Genomic DNA, 20,355 nt, shown 5'->3' with positions numbered 1-20,355 from the left:
AGACTAAAAAAATTAAGATAATTGTCCGTGTGTTGAACGTTTGGTTCTGATACACATGATTTAGGAGGCACACATGATATGCACGGTTTTGTTTGTTGAATGATTATCATGTTTTTCTCAATTTTAAGGACAGGGCTGATACAGCTATATCATTCATGGAGCTGATATAGGTCATTTCGGCCCTTGACGGGTGCTGCTTACAAGACTTTCAACGGCTGGATTGGTGGGCCATGAATAATTTATTTAGGCAAGGCAATGCAAAGACCTCACAATGTATGGTTTTATCTTCACTGTCTATCCAATTTTCTAGATCATTTAAAGATTTGGACAAAAAACATGAGGAAGTTCCAAAGCTCAAGTATTGTACCACGTAGAGGGAATTGAACTCTCACGATTAAAAACATTTCATGAACACTAAGAGTTTTGAACCAATTTGATATTTGTATTTTCTTTTTATCCACATCTTTATTACCTCGTGAACAAGCTGGATATGATGGCTCCTAGGAAGGTTTCATTAATGAGTTTCATTATCGCGGACTCTGGACTTGCATACTTTTTAGATTCATGCCCTAAAATGATTGGAAAAAAAATTGATGGAAGGTGTGGATAAAACCTATACATTATGGAGGATTCCATAGTAGTAGGCCATGCTTTTCATGACTAAAATTTCCATGTATGTCAGTTTTTTTTGTATTTTTTTGTTTTTTGGGTTAGCTTGTTAGTACACACTCATGCCAGGACACACGCCCCATGTTAGCCACCCCCCACTAGGGATCGATACCAAGACCTCAAGTGTTGAAACGAGGCATCTCCACTCAGTCCGCCAGTTGAGCCATAAATCTGTGTGTCCAAGCATGTCAGTTCAATACACGTGATAGGCACCATAACTTTGTGCATGATGCAAGAAAGATTTAAAAAATTAAGATTTTTGTATGGGTAGAATTGTCCGTGCGTTGCACGTTTGGTCCTGGTACACATGATTTAGGAGGCAGTTTGATGACCAAAGTGCTCTCGTCATCACGTGCCACGTGTACGGTCTACAAAGTGAAGGCATAAACCCTAAGTATATCTTAGACCATCGAAACCAATGTTCAGAGGAGGTAAAGTGCCTCTATGTTTGATATTGTTCAGTAATGAACCGTCCAATCTGGGTGGGTCCCATGTGAATTTAGAGGGTTTTGAGTGGTTGTTAATTATTTTCAATGGTGTGGTCCACCTGATGATTGTTTTGATTGACCAGGTTTCTGCTGCAGATGATCATCATGGTGGGGTCCACTTGCTGAACGGTTCAGATGTCTTACATACACCATGTGGGACCCAAATGAGACTGTTGGAGGTGGAGTCAAAACTCCCTGTGATACCGAGAGGCAGTTATTGTTAACACTCAACAGGTTTGCAATTCCACAAGCGTGTAGAGCCGTGCACATCGTAATGCAGGCGCACGTGTAGATATGAAACACGTGTGAGAATTGAAATTTCATTAAGGGCATGTTTGTTTTTCAAAGAAATGAGAAATACCCGGGAAATAGTAATTATTATAATTTCACTGCGTTTGAAAATTCATGGGAGTTTGCGCCTGTGAAATTGGTTCAAAAGATGTAATTTTAATTTTTGAACGGCAAGGTTATGTGAATGATATATCCATTCCGTTAGTATGTTTTATTACAATATTTTCGAGCATGAGACAAAAAATGAAGCAGATTCAACGCTCAAGTGGCCCCCGCCAAAAGAAACAGTGGCCCTACAAAGTTTTTAACGGTAAGTATTTGATTCCCTTTTTTGTATGACGTGATCCAATTGAGTATTGGATATGCCTCAATTTTTTACTCATGCTATGAATTCAACTGGAATAATAGATGAACGGTGTAGATAAGTGAAATGCATCACAGTGGGACCCACAGATATTTTGTAATATTCTTGGTTTTCGTGTCAAAGAGTAAGTAGTCCAATCAGGTATGTTGTAAATGTAGGGGGGAGTAATTATTACTTTTTTACGCTGCATTTACCATTTCACTCGAAAATCAAACAGGCCCTAAGGTTGTAAATAATGCCTGTATCTTAGCATAAAACTAGATAATTTCACCATTCAGGTGAGCCCAATTGAGCGGTGAAACTCATCAATGTAGCTCACCTGATTTTACTTATTACACGCCACGTGTGCAAGTCACACCCTTTCAATCTATTGAAAAATTTTGATACTCGGCAGAGCGTGATGGATGATACGCAGGTGCTCAGAAATTACTTAGAAACTCCAGGCGTTTCAAATTACGGGTCCCAATTTTAGATGTTCCATAGATAAAAGAATCACTCTTATTTCATTATATCACCATCGGCCTGATGGACATTTATTAGACGGCTTAAAATGAAAATATCCAACGGTCCTATTTCAACAAGTGTCCATGTATCATATATTAGAATTTTCCAATTAATCTAATCCTGGGAACGTCACTTTTAGAGACAGTTGATTTCATTTGTATGTCCAGTATACAATTTTGCCTGCGTATCAAGAGCCATGGGCAGCAGAGTAACCAATGAGAGCTATTATATTAAATACACTGGCGGCCTATGACGCTTCATACACATTCACTTGGAAATGGTACTCGTGGCATACAGAGACCCAAAGAAACTGACTAAACTGTGACTGTTCAAACCAGAACAAGTATAACCTCTGAACCGTGGACGCTATTCGCTGAAATAAAACCATTGGAAATTTCTCATTCTCAACCGTCCGATGAATTCTCACCAATCTCATTGTGAAATAGCCAAATTTCCATAAAATTTTATTTATCATACATCTAAACTTACATTCATAAATTTTACGGTTTACTTTAATTATTTATAATCCACGTGTGAAATATCTAAGTGCCTGAGTATTATCCATCCTATTCTGCCAGAGTATCAAAGTCTCTCTTAGAAAAACCGAATTCCCTTTGTCCTCTCTCTCTCTCCAACTCGCTCTCTCTGAGAAAACAGCCTTTTGAGGATCTCTAGAGTCCACCTCGATGTTTCCCATGCTTTCTTCTCTCTTCAAATCTCTCCCTTCTGTCTAAGGAATTCGAGAGAGAGAGAGAGAGAGAGAGAGAGAGAGAGAGGAGAAAAATGGCTATATCTGCCCCAAATTGCCCCTCTTCTTCCCGTTTTGCCCTCCCCTCTCCTTCCTCATCAAAGCATCAGCATGCACCCTTTTCTTCCATTCTCTTCTCCCACAGCTCTTCTCCCAAGAGTCTCCTCAAATGGGTCTCCGCGAAATCTCCCAAAAACCAATCTCCCAATGTCTTTTGCATGCAAGAAGGTGAATTTTCTCTTACTCTTTCCCTCTTTTTTCTTGTTTTCATTGATGGGCTGTATTGATTTCTGTTATTTAGTTAAGTTTAGATGATGGATTTTTCATTTATCTCCTTATCTGAAATGGGTTCTCTTTAATTTTCCCTTTTAACCTTTTTTTGTCTTTTTTATTTGATATTTTCTTTTCTAGATATTTTTTATTTGGGTTTTTATTCTAATTTTGGTTTTTTATTGTGACATTTTTTATCTGGGTTTTTTCCTTTAATATATATTTATGTAGGAAAAGTAGTGATAGAATCTTAGGCTCTGCTTGACTCTTCCGCTGTACACATGTCATAGTTTTATGACAATCCAAACCGTCCAAATAGCTGACCCAATTGTTGATGGAGATAACCAAAAAATTACCTTGAGCAGATGATGGTAACCATCCGATTTTTTCCCATGGAATTTGGACCACTCAGTATTATACTTTTAAGCATCCATTGATGGCTAAGATTTCTTGATCAATGTGAATTTCCTGGCATGCTCCATTCAAAATATGACCTACAATTTGGATGGTCTGGATATCGGTAAATGAGTGCTGTATGTGAGAACGATGAATCACCAACATTTTCAAAATGGCCATGAACTGTCATAGGAGTCTATGCTGCGAAAGAGCTCTTCGGCATCTGCACGAGTATCCGTTCATGATTTTGGAAATTCTACTAGGAGTAAAAATCCAAAAATGCTGTGAATTATTTTTTTTTACAGCCTGAACCGAGCACAGTCCTGACCAAAAAAAATACTAAAAATAACAAGGGAGAGTCTAGATGGAAGAGCAAAGATAATATTAGATAAGATGCTCAGTTTTTTTTTTTTGGTCATTCCCCCCTTTTCACTTTCTTAATTTTCCATTTCCCCACCCTCATATTCAGTTACTGAGTTTTCTCTATCTTTTCATGTTTAGATGCTAAATCGTATGTTTTCATAGTTTTCATATATTATCTTGTATTTTTGTTTGTTTTTTGCAAATTTTAAATGGGTACTCTATTCATGTTTAGCATCTTTAGATGCAAAATTTCCTCCTCTTCTTCTTCTTCTTCTTCTTCTTTTTTTTTTTTGACATATTTATAGTTATACACCTACTGTGAGTTCTTTCCATTATAGCTTTTTTCTCTTCCATTTTTTTTGGATCTTTAATTCAATGTTTATTTGTTGTGTTAAGATGCTAGATTTAGTGTTGATGTATTTTATAATTTGGTATGGTTGGTGAAAGACAACACTTTTATTTTATAATTGAAACGAATGATTTGGTATTGGTATAGTGGCCGGACATGCACCCCTATCTACAAATGAAACTCCATTGAAGATATTGAAGGATGGAATATTGCCGTTAACACCAGTGGAGGAATGTAGTGATGTGGTCAGTTTTAATTATGGCGGGGATGAGTCTACTCTTAGTATTACTGTGGTTGGAGCGTCTGGGGACCTTGCAAAGAAGAAGATATTTCCTGCTCTTTTCGCACTTTACTACGAAGATTGCCTGCCCAAGGTCGGGTTGAGATTAATTCTAGTGCTCCATTTTCTTTTCTTTTGCCCAATTTGCCATTTTGGGTCAACTTGAATGTTGGTGTTTGTCTTTTCATTACAAGATTTCAATTGTGTTTTCACTGCAGCATTTTACAATTTTTGGTTATGCTCGAAGTAAGATGACGGATGCAGAGTTAAGAAACATGGTTAGCAAGACGCTTACTTGCAGAATTGACAAAAGGTTGTTTTTCCCGGCTTTCAAGGTTGTTGGTGATTTAGGGTGTGTTTGGATGCACTATCTAATTGAATTGCAGTTATTAGTCTAGTAAAGTGGAAATAACCAAATTATGATTTCATTCCCTAGCATTCATATTGAGGCTCTGGTCTCCAAATTGGAATTAGTTGGAACTTGGAAGGAACATAAACTCCAATTTGAGGGCTGTTCCTTGAAATGAGTGCTAGGATTAGTGTTTGTCATTTCCTCTTGATCAAAATGAATGTTAGAACCCATATCTCAATGGAGAGTGCTCTTCACTTCACACTGAGACCATTATAAAATTAAACAAAACAGCACAATTCAATTTGTTTGTGCATCCAAACACTTCGTCAAGGTCTTACTACTTCATATTAGAAGTTTGGTACTACAATCCTTTGGGAATTTTGGTAGAATTCTCATCTTCTATGGCTGCATTTGAACACACCAGTGAATTTAGTTGCAAAAATGAGTGGTGTTTCCTAGCATTTATGATGAGGTGGCCCCCAACTTGCCCTCGCGCTTCTTTCAAATCTGAAAAGTAACGTAATTACAATTCGGAGCCTGTAATATGAGTGCTAAGGAACAAGGGAATGAACATTGGAATTCAACTCAAAATTAGGATTGATTATTTTCCACTTTATCAGATGGAACATTGGAATTCAACTCAAAATTGCATCCAAACGCACCTTATATGAATTCAATTTAGATTTCGATGGCCATTTGGTTGGTCATGGATTTTTATTTTTTTCTTTTTATTTACCTTTTATTTTTGCCGAATTTTCAGGGAGAACTGTAGTGACAAGATGGAAGAGTTTCTGAAAAGATGCTTCTATCACTCAGGTCAGTATGACTCTGAGGAGAATTTTGCTGCGTTAGACAAGAAGTTGAAGGAACATGAGGTAATGTGAGTGTGGTTTAGATAAACCATATGTGCTCTTCTTTTTCTTTTTCTTTTTCTTTTTTTTTTTAAAAAAAAAAAACCTTACTTCAGCATATCTTTTTTTTCTCATAGATAAAGGGATATCTATTAGATTGGCTGAGATTTCCTGCCAGTGTGACTTGGAATCCAGTGATTGCTTACTTCTTAGTTTCTGTTGGGTTCATGCAACAGACTGAAAGAGAGATGTGATGGCTGCTTGTGAGAGTAAGACCTTGAATCCTACTCTCCCAGATGTGCCAATGTTGCATGTATGTGAGATCCAGTCTTTTCATGGGTGTGCCCCACCACATTGTGTGGCATGACCTCAAAATCAAGCTGGTATGGTCATTAGGTGCGCTACATATGTATATAAATTTGGTCTCTTAAAATGACTTGACCAACAGTCCACATTTGATGTACGCGTGTGGATAGGTTCAAAATATTGGTATCAGGCCTTATATTCACGAATTCCAGAATAGACCCATGTTGGGATATCTTGGCCCGCTGATCTTATGTATGGAAAAGTGAACTGTTAAACAGGAATTGATCGACAGTCTACATAGGACATACATGTTTTTTTTTTTTTGAGAAGTAACGAAAATTTCATTGAAAGAAAAAGGAACAGAAACAAAGATAAGGCCGATGATCCGCCAAGGAGGCGGATCAGCTAAGAGGCCAGAAAAGAGAGATTACAAGATTGAAGCTTCTCCACAGAAGCAGATCAATACACTATAAAATAAATCACCCTTTGAACTACACTCTCAACTGATTTGGAGATACCATTGAAACATCTTTCATTCCTTTCTTCCCACATAGCCCACCAAACTTGTAGAATAGAAATTCTCCAGATTTTGGAACGATGCTTTCCACACGAAGAACCAGTCCAAGCTTGAAAAAGGCTGCGGGTATCAGCTGGCACCCAAGAGAATAGGACATATATGTGTGGAAAGGTTTGAAATATTCTCACCAGAGCATGTATTCACCAGTTCCATAATTGTAAATACTGGCTCATTTTTTCCAATACTACATATCAGCTATGCTGGTGTGAGTTTTGACTGATTTAGTGCTGCATTGATAACAAACCCAAAAAAAAATCTTTGAATCAGTGGGTCAACATACCAATGCTATTGGCTTATACATAGCAGCCGATTTCCTGAACCATGGTGTTTATTCTGGCTGTTGATAGGAAACAGTCTGATTTTCGGGCCAAATGCATATAGTTTGAGGTCACCAGATGAATGCATTGTCATATTCGGGCAGAGTAGGATTACTGGTCCTATTTATGAGAGTAGCCATTGCAGGACTTAGAAATTAACTTATTTTTGTATCCAATAAAGGCATTCATTTATTATAAGTTAAGGATAATCTTTTTCTAATGTTATTTTTTATTTAGGCTTAAGGTTCTTTCCATAGCACAACATGTTCTTGATTGCCTTACGTGCACTCAATATAGGTAATGTTCTTTCAGAAAAATAGCCATATATGTTGTAAGTTGTTGAGATTACTATTTTGAAGTTGTTACGGGTTGGATGGCAAGCAACCCCATACAACTTGATCAGGTGTGTGAAAATTAACCACATAAGTCTTTTCAAAACCATTTGAGTTTCATAATTAGGCACTTTTTTATTATTAAAGATTGCAGTACTGTCACTACAGTGTACAAAATGAGATAGCCCCATAATTTTATTTTATTTTTCTAAAGGTGTCTAAGTTTCAGTCCTCATCACCTCATAGCTTTGTTCTAGCTCCAGGCAACATGCCAAAACCGGTTGACGCACAACAACCACACAACAGCTTTGCTCCTTACAGTTACATATAGCCATGGTTTTAAAAATGGATACAACACATCCATATTGGCTCACTCTGATATGCTAGAGTTGAAATTGATTGTCAAAGAAGGCATCCAGTTGTTGTTGCTTCTAGTTTTGGTTTCGTCTCGAGGGGAATCTGCCTCACTGGTTCAACTTCCTGTTTGAACCGTGACATCATCATGATGTCATATCTATAGCTTCTTCTTTTTTTTTCTTTTGGTTAGCTTGTTAGTACACCCCAGGGCTCATTACCAGTGCATATTGGTTCAACTGCCTGTTTACACTGGTCATATGGGTTCAACTTTGTTTGAGTGGTTCTTTTTTTTAATAAACCAAACCAGTATGTGGATGGTCTTTACTGGTCCAATGGGTTCGGTTTAAATGGTTTTACAAGCTTGTCAGTTTTTTTGCAGACTGAACAAGTTACATGGCTGGTTGCGGTCCAATGCAGTCGAACTTCAGACCCTAGTCACCCTATCCTTGAAAAAAAAATCTCTAATACTCTGTTTGGGCCCAAATTTTTACTGACCGCAGGTTCCATAATTGAAAATTTGCATTTTTTGTGCTTTGGTGCCATTTGTTTTTTCAGGATACATTGACTATTTGGCTAACATATCTTAAATTACAAATTTATTCAAATTTCAGTCTTGTGCATGATTGGGATGCTCAAACTAGAAATTGAAATTTACCAACGAGCATTACACATGACTTTTGAAATCATGTCTTCTGTTCATCTTGGCATGCATTTACTGCATCTAGACCAGTCATCCAATGGGACTGACCATTGGTGGGCCATATACCAAAGGAGAAATTTCAAATTGATTGTACAATCCAGACCATTCACGTGTTGAGCCATGCCATGGATGGACTGTATCCTAGAACCAATGTATCTTGAACTATCTTAATCATCCAATGATACACAGTAAGTGACAGTCAAACAGAAAAAGGAGCCCTAGAGTTCATTTTGCATGAAAAGAACTCAACTAATGAAAATTAGACAAAAATATACATTTGTAAAATTTGGGTAAAACTTGCATTGGTAGACTAAGAAAAACAAAATCAAAACTGTACTCATATGTTCTTCCGTTGAGATTTCTCCATCCAAAACCCTCAGCAAATCATGGATTAATAAAGGGGGAAAAAATCACAGGGACTAAGATGTATATCACTGAATGAAATTTGATCTACCTTCAATTTTAGAGGCCAGGATTCAAAGACGTTGATTCAATCACAATGGACTGAGATTAAAATGCCCTTGTTCTTTGAGATGCCATCCTAGATAAAATGATCCTGCCTGCAGTTTGTAATTATCATATCATGGTTAAAAGGCTCAGCGACTTGGATAGACTCATCTGGTCTCCAGCTGAGTTGAGATTCTCCCCACCAGGTGGTGAATCAGCTCAACTCTGCCGGGCCAGGGGCAATTGTCCAGGTGACACATGGCGTTGAACTGGATCATGCCTGTCCGAGTCTGAGTTGACTTAGATAAATTGCATGAGAATTGTTACTCTTAAAACCGTGCATCAGATGTCTTTTGGTCTTGACCAAGGTGTTCCAAAATGGTAATGATGGCCATAACGGCCACCACCGTTACTGTTATGATACAGGCCATAACGATCCTTTTTTTTTTGAAAAAACTGTTACAGGACTGTTACGGGACCATTACGATGAGTTACAGGACCGTTACAGCCTGTTTTTTCTGTAATGGCCGCCGTTTCAACCCCGTAACGCGTAACGGTTATAACTGTTACTGTTATAACCGTTAGAAGAACTGCCATCTCAGCAGATCTTCTCTCCTGTTTTTGTACTTTTCCTTCTTTTTAATATATAAATCATTATCTTTCAAAAAAAAAAAAAACAAAAACGGTTATAACTGTTACTGTTATGTAACGGCCATTACGTAACCAATTTTGAATAACTTGGTCTTGACAGTTATAAGATCGTTTTGATTTATATCCAATTCAATGTTTTAAAATTCTGATAAGTTCTCTTACAGGCTGGGAGGATCTCAAATCGGCTTTTCTATTTGTCAATCCCACCAAACATTTTTATTAATGTGGTGAAATGCGCAAGCATATCTGCTTCTTCTTCTAATGGGTGGACAAGGGTGATTGTTGAGAAGCCCTTCGGGCGGGATTCCGAATCATCGGCTGCTTTGACGAGAGGCTTGAAGCAGTACCTGGTCGAAGATCAGATTTTCAGGTAGGATTTTCTTAATGCTCTTCCAAAAAAAAAAGGGTAGGATTTTCTTAATAGGAGTAATTGTCTTTAAAGGAGCATGGATTTTGTTCTGATTGGCGGTGGTGGTGTTTCTACAGAATCGATCACTATTTGGGAAAGGAACTGGTTGAGAATCTATCTGTGCTCCGGTTCTCGAATCTTGTATTCGAACCTTTATGGTCAAGGCAATATATAAGGAACGTGCAGTTGATCTTCTCGGAAGATTTTGGCACTGAAGGACGAGGCGGGTAAGCTTCGTTACTCAACATGAGAAGTCAAAATGGGTGGCGTGCCAACCTGTTGTGCGGGATGTACATGGTTTGCATCACATGGGCCCCACCGCTGATGACCTGGCAGAAAAAAGAGGGCACTCCATCATACGTGCATGCTGAATGCAAACCATTGGCATTTTTTTAAAAACCATCCATTGGGTGCATGTTTGACCCACCTGATGAGTTGACGGACTGATGCATGACTAGGATGTGTCCTACACAGGTTAGCATGTGTGAGTTAATCTGTACTTTCAACAGGTTGGGTTCGGCTTGATACTGGTGTACACCTGTATCCAGGCCCAATTGAGGGAATTGGATTCGACTCCTGTCAAGTGGAGTTATGGGTACAATATAGATTGTAATAGATCCATATCTGATTGGATCTGGGTAGCCCATAAGGTCCTGATGTGTCTAGTTTCAATCATGAATTAGGGATGGAAATGCAGTTCACATCCGCAATTGGGTCTAGAATCGGGTCCCAAATTCTGGTCCATAAAGAAACATGTCTTTTGTGAAGTTTTTGAACATTTTAAGTATATTTAAATAAAGGATAAAACTAAAAAAATTGTGTACCTTAGTTGGGTACCCAACTTGACCCAATTTCCAAGTGGAACTGAATTGGACCTAAATCTAACCCAATTATTAGTGGGCTGAAATTTACATCCAGATCTGATTAAATTGGATCAGGTACTACACGTACCAATAGTGGTAAATCTCCTTTTTGGAAAATTTTCGGTTGGGGAATTTCTTGGGAGATTTTCAAAATTTGTCTCTCGGGATATTATCAGAAAAATCTTGCTGAAAATAAAATGTTTTAAAAAGTTTTAATTATTAAATATTTTTAAATTATACATGTATGTATATTGTGTATAATTTGAAATTTTAATTAAATTCCATGATAATTTCATGAAAAAAATAATAATTAATAATTATAAAAGTATAATTTCTCAATAAATCTTAAACCAATGAAAACTTCTGAGATTTTGAAAATCTTGCGATGATATCGTTTAGTTTATATATTGTGAAAATATCCTGAAAATTTCAAAATGTCCACAATATTTGTCACAGATCCAGGTACCCTTTGACAAGCCCTATGGGTTATGTGTGGGCATACCAAAGCTCTTATTTGCATAGGCATTAATTTTTGGATGGACCTTTCAAAAAGAAAAATAAAAAAATAAAAATTGAATGGTTGCCTAAACTGTTTTGGAAGCTTATGCTTATTTAACCTTTCAATTGGTTTCTCGTCTTTTGACAGGTATTTTGACAGTTATGGGATTATAAGGGACATAATGCAGAACCATCTTCTTCAAATACTAGCCCTGTTTGCCATGGAAACTCCTGTCAGTTTGGATGCTGAAGACATCAGGAATGAAAAGGTATGTTCACAAGAAAAAAGAAAAAAGAACCGCTGAATGGCATCTCACCAATATTACATGCAAACATCACATGAACTCCATGGAGACAACTAGCACACATGTCTTTGACATCTGCAGCACTCATTCGGCAGGCCTCCCATGGACTGTAAGTCTGCAACCTTTGACGGGAGTTCTCAAGAAACGGTTGATGTTTGATGGACAAAAGTCCTCCACTCGAACATCTGTTGTCATCCAACTTGATGGGATTGGGGGTGTGGCCCATCCATCGTAGAGCCTACAGAAGAGTGGTCTAGATGTTGTCTACATCTGTGACACATGTCTAGGGCTGTCAATGGGTACACCCGTGGGTACCCGATGACTTGACCTGATTTTAACAGGTCTGGGACTCTGGGTCTCATTTATTGGACCCATTAAGGAATTTGGTTAGGTTTGGGTGTCACCTTTTGGACCTGGTCAAAAATAGGGTCTAGTTGGGTTCGGTTCGGTTCGGGTCCATCTGTTGGACCCGGTTAAAGTCGGGAAGGATCCAGTAAATTTATATATTTAACATATCGATTATTCCAGCAATAGAAATGATGTTATTCTAAACCACAGACATGTAAGAGAGCCAATTTACACACCATGCACGTGTCAAAGTGGCACAAGCATGTGTGTCTAATACTTCCATTGGGTGGACCCAATCATGTAAACACTCTTAGTTGTCCTGAATCCAACTCGAAACCTAGATCCAAAGAACCGATCAGTATCCAATGGGTACTAATACCCAATCGGTTCAGGTCTTCAAGAACTAGACTTGGGGACCCAGCAAGAACCGAATCCCATTAGCTTGGTTAGGCCATACGGTTACTAGAGGACCTGACCCGCTGACAGTCCTACACATGTCCACATGAAGTGCATACAATATTCATGGGGCATTGGAATTCGGTAATGTAGATTTTGTTCTTCCTTTTGAAATGCTTGCTGTCTATCAGGTGAAAGTGCTACGTTCTATGAGGCCGCTACAACTTGAAAATGTGGTCACTGGGCAGTATAAAAGCCACACAAAGGGTGGTGTAACATACCCTGCATACACTGACGATAAGACCGTTCCCAAAGACAGCCTCACACCGACGTTTGCAGCTGCTGCTCTTTTTATAGACAATGCAAGATGGGATGGGGTTCCGTTTCTAATGAAAGCTGGGAAAGCATTGCACAATAGGCGGTATGTAAGAGTCAGCATTGGAGTCTGCCTTCTATTTTGATTTGGTTTTCTCTATTTACAATGATAGTCTATTTACTTAAGAGGTACCATATGGTGCTCAATTGATAGAAAATGGTCACTTTTCCTACGACATTCCAATACTACATATTGAACCTGGTGATTCATCATGACCTGGACCGTGCACTATTAAATATCAGATGATCCTAGCCATTCAATGAAAATGGCTAAGTAGAAGCTATGGTCAAATGGGGTCCAAATCATACATGATTATGAGATGAGGGGAGATTCATTCTCCCATCTATCATGTGGCCCACAATACGAACTGTTTGGATGACCAAAATGCAAGGCCTGCATGTATATGGTGTTGGCCTGAACAAAAGATTGATGAGTTTTCAGTACTATTTCTTTTGCAACATGAGCTGATATGTTCTAAAATGGAAACTGTTCTATTTAAATTCTTTTCAGAACAGAAATCAGAGTGCAGTTCAGGCATGTTCCGGGTAATTTATACAAGAGGAGTTTCGGGACGGATCTCGATCGAGCAACAAACGAGCTTGTTATTCGCGTGCAGCCTGATGAGGCCATCTATTTGAAGATCAATAATAAGGTCCCTGGTTTAGGGATGCGTTTGGATCGCAGCAATCTCAACCTTCACTATGCGGCAAGGTACAGATTGAATTGCTTGGAAATGACAGATGGAAAAGATGAAATAAAATAAACTCTCTAACGCCCCACTTTTCTACTTCTCTTATGGTGTGTTTGGTTGCACCAATTTTCATGAAATATCATGAAAATTTCCACAAAATTAGACATTTATCATGAGATTTTATGCCATTTGGTGCAAACGAATGCACACTTAATACTCGCACAGGGTTTGGGTGAACGGCAAGCGTCGTGGGTGTGCTCCCCACAGACACTTGTTCGATTCCCCTCCCCAGGATTACCCGATGCAGGTGGTTTGTGGGTGATTGTGTGCATCCGCAGGGAATGGTCTCACCTCAAAATGGGGAGGGGACACGCTGATGTCATAAAAAAATAAAAAATGCACCCTTAATTATTGGAAATGATTCTCTGCATCTGAATCTATGCCCTACGAGAGTATCTTCAACTATTATATCCCTCTTCTTTATTGAAAAAAGAAAAGAAAAGATTACCTTTCAAAAGGTATAAACTCATGATAGCATGTTGCATATCTATTTATAAAGAAATGCTCCAGTGATTTAGAGCACTATAAGTTATAGTGCTCCTAGTTGCATCGGTTCACTTGATAGTCCGATCGATCAATCTGAATTGTCCATTAAGTCCATAACACATTTCATGGGCTACCATGTGAAAATCACTCTGATCGGATGATCTAAACCATCCTTGATTTTTACCAAGCCATGGATGGGATGGTCACGCTTGCCTGACAGAAGTGATTCTTTGGAAGCATAAGCAATCCATGATGGTCCCTAACAAATAGACGGGTCATACTGTTGATTGGAACTATTTTGTGTAAATGATCTTCATGTTGAATGTTTAAGGCCATTGATGAGATGGTTAATATTTGTCAGATCAGGCTGATGTTTTCATGGTAGCCCATGAAATGTGCGTTGGACCTGATGAACATTCTAGATCAATAGGTTGGGACTGTCAAAGTGTCCCAATACAACTAGGAGCACTATAACTTGTAGTGCTCTGAGGGCACTGGAGCATTCATCTTATAAAAATGTTATAGTTAATACAAGAGTTTCCCTGGGGATGCATGGCTGGTGTGCATGAGATCTGGATCGATCGTCCATGGGGCTCCCCCATGGATGGGCTATACACTGTATGCAGTCAGCTGATCATGACCACTTGATTTGAGCAAAAAAAACCACTACCCCTTGTTTTCAGGGCCTGTTTGGATAAAGCAAGTTAGGATCATCAGACCAGCCTAATTTTCGGGCTGTGCCTCATTCATGGCTGTATTCACCCGATGATCTGTCCAGATCTTGCACGCACCTGAACTGAGCAGTACTCAATTGGACTGCTGTACAAACTAGCATTCCTCTCTTAAAGGATGGCCTATTTTTGTTATTATTATTATTATTTTGGGTGGTAAAAGCCAAGTAATTTTCAGTTGGGTTTTGTGACTTTACATGAGATATCAAGGCTTACAGCTGAACTGTGTATGCACCAAAATCATCCCTTGTAAAGGGGTAGTTCAGTTATTCCCTGTTATTGAGGCTTGCCAATCCCAGATGTGTGCATTATGCAGGCATAAACGTGCCTTATGTCCCATATGGCACATGGATAACATTCTAGCTGTCCATCATCGTGGGCCCACTGTGTTGATAACTTGATGCCCACCTGATGAACTGCTTGGATCTTGTACGTGTGTGCGGCATTGGCATTTTTTTTTCTATTACCACCCTATAAAAGGAAAGTTATTTGATACTCAGGTAAAGAATGAAACTTGATAGTCATGCATGAAGAAATTGAACATGTGGTGTGCACTACTCAATTTAACCAGCATAATTGGAAAACCTTATGTGAATGGGTGATGATTCAAAAATAATAATATTTTTTGAGCAATCCTAACCTCTGATCAAGTTGACCACGTCTAGTCCGGATAAGGCTCTGATGATTATGATGATGTCAATCCCATTTAGAAAGTGGCATGTGTTTTTTTTTTTTTTTTTTAAATCTCCCTATTACCACCCTATAAAATGAAAGTTATTTGATACTCTAGTAAAGAATGAAACTTGATACTCATGCATTTAGAAATTGAACGTGGCATTTACTAAAATTATCCGGAAAATTAGAAAACCTTATGTGAATAGATCATCGTTTAAAAATATATATTTTCTGGGAATCCTATCCTCTGATTAAGCTGACCCCATTTGGTTGGGCTAAGCCGTGATGATGATGACACTATACGATGGTATTTTGAATCATCAACTGAAATTCTGGCGGGTTTTGTGCATAGATACTCGAAGGAAATACCTGATGCTTATGAGAGACTACTACTTGACGCGATTGAAGGAGAACGGCGTCTGTTCATTCGGAGCGACGAGTTGGATGCTGCTTGGGAGCTCTTCACGCCCTTGTTGAAAGAGCTGGAGGAAAAGAAGATTGCCCCTGAGCTTTATCCTCACGGGAGCCGAGGGCCCGTTGGAGCTCATTATCTTGCGGCCAAGTACAATGTCCGGTGGGGCGATCTCAGTGCAGAGCATTATCAAGGGTGATGATCGGAGTGCCCCCCCGCCGCTCTGCTGCCATTGCCTTGAAGAGTTGAAGATAAGCTTCTAAATCTTTATTGATAGGGGATATAGTTTTACATGAGAATAATTTGTTTTGGAAATATAGAGGAGTCTTGAAAATAAGGCTCTTGAAATTCCTGGAAATATGGGTTATAGATTTGAGTGTCTTTGGACATCTTAGCTTTTGCTTGATCTTAGGACTGTTTGGTAGGCGCCTAAAAATGAATTTGTCTCAGTTTTTAGTTCATAATATTTTTGGAAGAAAAAAATAATAACCATGATTTACTAGAATGAGACAAACTCATTTTTAGAGACCATGTATTGGGTGTGTTTGGTTGCAGCAAGTTTCATGAAATATCATGAAAATTTCACCAACTTAGGCTGATTAATCATGAAATTTTATGATATTTGGTGCAACCAAACACACCCTTAAGGACAATATTTCTTTTGTCAAGGATTGAATGTAATCTTGATAACCAGTATTAGGGTGTGTTTGGTTGCAGCAAATTTCATGAAATATCATGAAATTTTCACCAAATTAGGCTGATTAATAATGAAATTTCATGATATTTGGTGCAACCAAACACCCTTATGGGGACAATATATCTTTTGTCAAGGATTGAAAGTAATCTGGATAACCAACAAACACATCATGATCTTTCATACATAGTTATGATTAATTAAAATGAGATGGAACTCATTTTTTGAATGGCACACAAACTGACCCTTGGCTTCTGGAGGGTGGGAGTATTGAATTTTGATAGATGTTTTGAGGGTGTGTTTGAATGCGCGATCGAATTGTATTGCAGTTTTATCTAGTAAGATGGAAATAACTAAATGGAGATTCCCATTTACCTCACTCCAAATTGCAATTCGAATGGATGAAACTGAGATTCTTGCAGCATTCCCTCCCAAGGGAATATATAAAGGAAGAAGAGAGGGTGGGGTGTATGATAAATGAGACTGGATCCACTACAAAGCTTTGTAGATTAAGCTTTAACCTGCAATGGGATGCATGGGGGCGTCATGATGTGTATGATATCCAATCTGTACGTCCATGGCTTGTGCCATATCATGTTATCTCCAGCACCCAAAAGTAAGGTGGGCCACACCATAGGGAACAGTTTGAGTGAGGGGATGCCAGCCGGATTGCATGTGGAGCCCACCTTTTTCAAAAAAGACTGGACCCCGACCTGTAAAAATGGGTTGGGTCCACTAGGGCTGAAAGTCAGGTGGGTTCAACCCGTCATTGGGTTGGGCTCGGGCAGGATGTATCAGGTTTGGTCTTGGGCTTGGGCTATACAAACACCAACCCGAAAATAGTTGGGTCAGGCTTGGGTTGAGGTCTTGGGTTGCCCGACCTAACCTCAACCCAATCAATATATAAGTTATAAATTATAATTGAGTGCAGAATGTCTGGGTTGAAGCCATAGAAAATTCCAGTGGCGTCAGGTCTCATTACTCCAATGACTCAAGCTAACAGGATATGCTGGATTTTTCTCTCCCAAATAGATTGCATATTAGGTGCTACACACTTTTAAAGGAGTAGTTGTCCTATATTTTAGCTTGTTTATTTAGAAAAAATGAATTTCTCTATGATAAATAATTACATATATAATTAATAAAATCATAGGTATAAAAAAAAAATGAATTTCTCTATGATAAATAATTACATATATAATTAATAAAATCATAGGTATAAAAAATAAAATGTGTATTGAAATATAATAAACTAATGTAATAATGAAAATATTAGCATGTATTCACGAGACCAACCTGATCGAGCTACTTGGGTTAGGCTTGGGTTGAGAATTCTCAACCTGAGGTTGGGTTGGGTTAGGGTTGAGGTATAGGAACCTTGGGTTGGGCTAAGGTTGAGCACCAATCCAACCCAACCTGCCCGACTTTCAGCGCTAGGGTCAAGGGGCCGGGTCCTATGTAGGGGTGTTAACTTGCCAAGGCCAGACCAAGCTCTGGACAAGCCCCATAATAGTGTTTATGTAAAATCCACTCTGATCACCAGCTATGTGGCCCAAAAAACAACTTCAACCAGTTATGTCACCTCATGTTAAGCTCTGGGTCCAAAAAAAAGCTCCATCAGTCATTCAGGTTAACCATGCCTACAAATATTGTTTCTCTTGGTGTGGTTAACCTAAATCATATATAGGCCTGATATTTAATTCTTATGGCTAAGTTTTGGTATGGCATATAATCATTGGAGTGGATTTCATATAATCATCACAATGGGATCCCTAAAATAGCAAGGGTGGGCGTGGGAGAGGAACCCGAAGTACATCTGAGCGGTGAAATTACCAGTAAAATAGTGATTTGTGTGGCCCACATGGTATTTTTATGATATTCAAACCGTCTAATAGATGTAATTTGTTATTATTTTCATGACTTTAAATGAATCAAATCATAAAAATAATATACATCATTTAAAAACATCAAAACGCATGTGCTACCCATTAGTCCATGTGATTAGTATGGTTGGGCCCATATATTTAACAGTTTAGATGTCAATGCACATATCACGTGGGCTCCAAACTTTATTACTTTTTAAAGAGAAGCAATGCACTAGTTTACTCCCCAACCCTAGTTGGGAGAGAGACCTCAACCTTTTATTTTTATAGGGCCCACCATGGTGATTATATGAAATCCATTATTAAATCTTACACCAAAAATTAGGTGGGCCACACTAACAGAAACAATTTATAAGGTGAACATTGCTCTATAAATTCTTTCTAATCGTGTGGTCCACCTAAATAATAGATGGGACTGATTTTTGGGTCTTGAGCCTAAGATGGGGTGATGCGCATAATGGTTGGAGTGGATCACATAAACACCAAGGTGGGGTCCACCCAAGCCGGGGACCTTTTCCTTCTCTACCTGTATTTATTAGCATTCATGTTTGGATGTCTAACCAACCTGCACGTGAGAGTTTTTAATTTTATATTATAAATTGCCCTTGCGAATCCTAATAGGTTGGGCCGGGTTAATGCTCAGGCTCAGCCTTTTACCTCCAGCCCAAGCCCAGCCCGAGGTGGGCGAGAATGAAATACATACGGGCCAACCCGGCCCATTGACAGCCCTAACCCATAGTACCCATACCTACCCTAACTGGGTTCGGGTCCCCTGGCCCATTGACCATTATTTTTGTGTTTGGACTATTATTTTAGGATATGAGCCCAAACATAAGGTAGAACCAAATCTCAAGTGGACCACACCATCAAAAAAACATGGTGATTGAATGCATACAGTTAAAAACTTCCTAAAGCTCACTGTTTATTTGCCATCCAACCTGTTGATTAGGTCACAGAGACTTAGATATAGGGAAATCACAAATATTAGCTTGATCCAAAACTTCTGTGGCTGTAGAAGTTTTTAATAGTAGGTGTTCAATCACCACTGTTTCCTGTGGTGTGGTCTACCTAAGATTCGAATCTCTTATTTTTGGGCTCTTGTCCAATAAGCTGCGAAAATGGATGGACTGCAAGGATTAAAACGCATGTCATGGTGGGTCCACATAGCCAGCATTTCCAATTTTCGCATGGACCATACCATAGGATATAGTGGTGATTGAATGCAGTGGTATACTTATGGACAGGTTGGATGGCCAATAAATATCACAGTGGGCTTTAATATGATTTTAATAGTGTGCCATTATTGCATGGTTTGGTGGTATACTTGAGCTTAGGTTCTGCTTAACTTTTGTATTAATGCCTTGAAATGAGTTGAAAAATGGTTGGATGACATGGATATAAAATGCATAAATGACAGTAGGCCCCATGCCAACAGCGATATAGGGTGGACGCTGGACGGTGCTATGTAGGCTGCACCAAGATGTATATATTTTATCCACATCGTCCATTCATTTTTATTTTTTTTTATATATCATTTTAGGGCATGATTTAAAAAATAAGGCAGTTCTAAATCTTATGTGTGCCAGACCACAGTAAACGGTGGTGATTGAACGCCCACCATTAAAAATTGGTTTGGGCCACATAAGTTTTGGATGAAGCTGATATTTGCGTTTTCCCTTCATACGTATCCTTGTGCCCCCACCATTTATATCTATATATATATATATATATATATATATATATATATATATATATATATATATATATATATATATATATATATATATATATATATATGTTTTATCTACATGGTTCATCCATTTTATCAATTCATTTTAAGTCACTAGCCAAAAAAATGAGGCAGATCAAAATCTCAGGTGGACCACACCACAAGAAACAATAGTGATTGAGCGTCC

At 38.5% G+C, this 20,355-nt stretch overlaps 1 protein-coding gene across 2 annotated transcripts; it reads left to right on the top strand.

Moving 5' to 3' along the window:
- The first annotated feature begins 2,942 nt into the window (after nucleotides 1–2,942).
- Nucleotides 2,943–16,251, top strand: LOC131246731 (glucose-6-phosphate 1-dehydrogenase, chloroplastic-like). Of its 2 annotated transcripts, XM_058247101.1 has the most exons (10): nucleotides 2,944–3,292; nucleotides 4,590–4,816; nucleotides 4,941–5,035; nucleotides 5,835–5,949; nucleotides 9,777–9,982; nucleotides 10,099–10,248; nucleotides 11,531–11,651; nucleotides 12,623–12,852; nucleotides 13,318–13,518; nucleotides 15,803–16,251. In XM_058247101.1, exons 1-10 carry the CDS (start codon nucleotides 3,100–3,102, stop codon nucleotides 16,059–16,061), a joined length of 1,797 nt encoding a protein of 598 aa, XP_058103084.1. In that variant the 5' UTR covers nucleotides 2,944–3,099; the 3' UTR covers nucleotides 16,062–16,251. The 2 variants fall into 2 exon arrangements, with proteins under 2 accessions (XP_058103085.1, XP_058103084.1); XM_058247102.1 differs by lacking the exons at nucleotides 4,941–5,035; nucleotides 5,835–5,949 and having other exon boundaries at nucleotides 2,943–3,292.
- Nucleotides 16,252–20,355: the final 4,104 nt, after the last annotated feature.

This window comes from Magnolia sinica, chromosome 5 (assembly GCF_029962835.1).
Source record: "Magnolia sinica isolate HGM2019 chromosome 5, MsV1, whole genome shotgun sequence".
Classification (NCBI taxonomy): domain Eukaryota; kingdom Viridiplantae; phylum Streptophyta; class Magnoliopsida; order Magnoliales; family Magnoliaceae; genus Magnolia; species Magnolia sinica.
Note: the sequence above shows the minus strand (reverse complement) of the source record. Positions and strands in the feature narration are given on the sequence as shown.